At 39.6% G+C, this 2500-nt stretch overlaps 1 protein-coding gene across 1 annotated transcript in view; it reads right to left on the bottom strand.

The window, feature by feature from the left end:
- The window catches only part of LOC138031340 (neurogenic locus notch homolog protein 1-like), a 94697-nt gene that overhangs the window by 90199 nt on the left and 1998 nt on the right, over window positions 1–2500 (bottom strand). Inside the window, exon 1 of the mRNA XM_068879047.1 lies at window positions 2099–2500. This exon is cut by the window's right edge and continues 1998 nt beyond it. Within this exon, the coding sequence (XP_068735148.1) occupies window positions 2099–2500 (402 nt within the window). The remainder of the gene's footprint in view (window positions 1–2098) is intronic.

Here is a 2500-nt window from a genome sequence, read left to right as displayed (position 1 = left end):
TATTTCCTCGAAACACTCTAAACTAACGTGACATAGCCCCTTTAATTCAAAAATAAAGGGTAAAGGTCAGCGTTGTTTTGGCCAGCGGTAAATGAAGCTGTTTATTCTTACTTGAGGAGCAGCATTTGGGAGATACTTTGTGACGTTAATTGTCTGTATTCCGAGACACGAGTGATGTTGAATTTGGGGAAAAGATCCAGGGGACACTTCGTGACGCCTATTAAGACACCAATCCATATAATTACTTTTTCTGAGTGGACATATCTGCCTGCTGAGGCGAAAGGCAATTGAACAAATACAGTAAGCGATATTTTATCCAAGCGTTGATATTCGCTCATAGATGTATTTGTTCACTCGCCTTTTGCCTCAGCCACATTAACTTTGACGGCACCAATAAGTGAACCGTCAAAGTAAATGAATGAAATGATGCTACCCTTTGTCTAGCAATTAATCCAATCAATGACCATAACAACAAGGTTGACATGTTATGTTGATGATGACCGGTCACCCAAAACGTGTTCCATGCAAATCTTGCAGGTGTTGTTTTGACGCATTGTCGTCACAGTGTTCTGTAATCCTGATTTTGGATTTAACTAGCTACAACCGAATTACTTAACGGAACTCTCTTGTGCCGATGCCCAGAAAAGGAAAGAAAGGATTTTTTTTCTCCCGGTTGAATTCATAGTGTGATGGAAAACTTTGCCACAGTTATCAAAGTTTAACAACAGATCTTGTACTCTCACTACCAGAGCTGGTTTATGAGAGAGAATGATTTTTCTAGGAAACAAATTTGGAAAATTTCCTTTGTTTTCTTTTTTTTAAAACAACGCTTCTAGGATCGTTTACTTAGTTGGCCCACAAAGAAAAAATCAAAGAAGCCAGAGGTGACAATTGCGTAACTGACTGGCCAAATTTCACAAAATTCGATCAATCATGGCTAACTTCATTGGGCAAGATCTAGCGTTAGAACGCTAATATAACATCTATCCTATACAGTGATAAGTAACATTCGATGACATCGGTAGAAATAGAAACCATCAGCAATGAGGGCCAAAATTAAGAATATCTCTTTGATACAACTGAAAGTTAGAGAGAATGAGTCTGGGTGACCTACACGTTATTTAAGCGCAAGCTTTAAGCCACGACTGACTGCGGAAGTTAGGCAACTGAGTAAACCGATACGAGGGAAAGAAAGAAACCTCTTGCCTTAGCAACGCCGTAATTACAAGGAGAACAGAAGCATCCTGAGCGGCTGCAAACCCTTAAGTTTCCCATGGCAAGTATTAATAAACCTGGGATTAGTTTCAAGAAAAACTGTAGTGCTGCATCGATGGCTAGGTGAATTACAGTCGATAAAACTAAATAAAATTGATAGAGAGAAACTAAAACTAATTTTGAATCTATCTACGGCGTACTATTATCAACTTACAACCTTAATACAACCAGACGCCTTTAAAATAAAGCGGGACAAAGATGGTTGGATATTAATAATATCATTGGTGACATTGAGTGGGCGGAGAGGGTTGGATATTAAATGAGTAGCATTGAGTAGGCGGAGATTCGAGGAAGGAAGAAGGAAGCTTGGCTCAGGTAAAACGGGCCAAAAAAAGCATTTGAAAGATAAATAAGGATTTCCATAACAAGTTGTTCGCTGTACCGTTAAATCATTTTCTAATACTGAAAATTCTGAAGCATGAATATTCGATACAATCAGTACAAATTGAATAGCAAAAGACTTGAACAACAACGTCAACTTAGAGGAAATCGGTTACTTAAGCCTTACCCAGCATGGGGTCATCAGGATACCAGAGATGAGTCATTGGCTGGGTAAAGCTTAGTCATTACAATTAATTATGGCTCTATATTAAACTATACATTTCTAAAATAAGTTTTTGGTTTGACTTGTATATTACTGAATGCGACGGAGCTTACGTATCTCGGGTGATATTTTCCGATATAACCTATTGGACAACAGGTTAATCTGTGATTTAAAAAAAAAAATCATTTGTTTTTGGCCGATCGCAAATCAGTCTTTAATGGCAGCATCTTAATTTCAATTCAATTTGCCACCATTTCAGGACTGACAGAAAGGACTCACCTAGTTCGTCAAGATCGTCATCTGCTAAATCGCTAATGCTGCCGTCTTCTGCAGAATTCAACTGAAGCCAAGTCGGGAGACTGAATCCGTTGCCCAATAGCTCTTGCTGCTGGATGCCGGGTTTCAATGGAATGGAATTGTATTTTAATCTGTCAGGAGTCTTGAATACATGAACATCAGTCGCTAGATTTCCCGCCTCACTTCGAGGTAATTGCAGTTGATTTCTGTACAAGGCCAACCCAGGTAATAGTCGAGCCAGTTGCAGTCTGTATGGTAATCTCAAGGCTGCTGCGTTTTGAAGCATGCCATTTGTCGTAGGAATCAAACCGCGATATTGCGGAAGTTGTTGCAGGGCTGGGGTCTGCGGATAACTAAGAGCAGCAAGCCTTGTTGCATAGGGCA

This window comes from Montipora capricornis, chromosome 14 (genome assembly GCF_036669925.1).
Source record: "Montipora capricornis isolate CH-2021 chromosome 14, ASM3666992v2, whole genome shotgun sequence".
Taxonomy (NCBI): Eukaryota; Metazoa; Cnidaria; class Anthozoa; order Scleractinia; family Acroporidae; genus Montipora; species Montipora capricornis.
The sequence above is the reverse complement of the archived record's forward strand: the minus strand, read 5'-3'. Positions and strand labels throughout refer to the sequence as shown.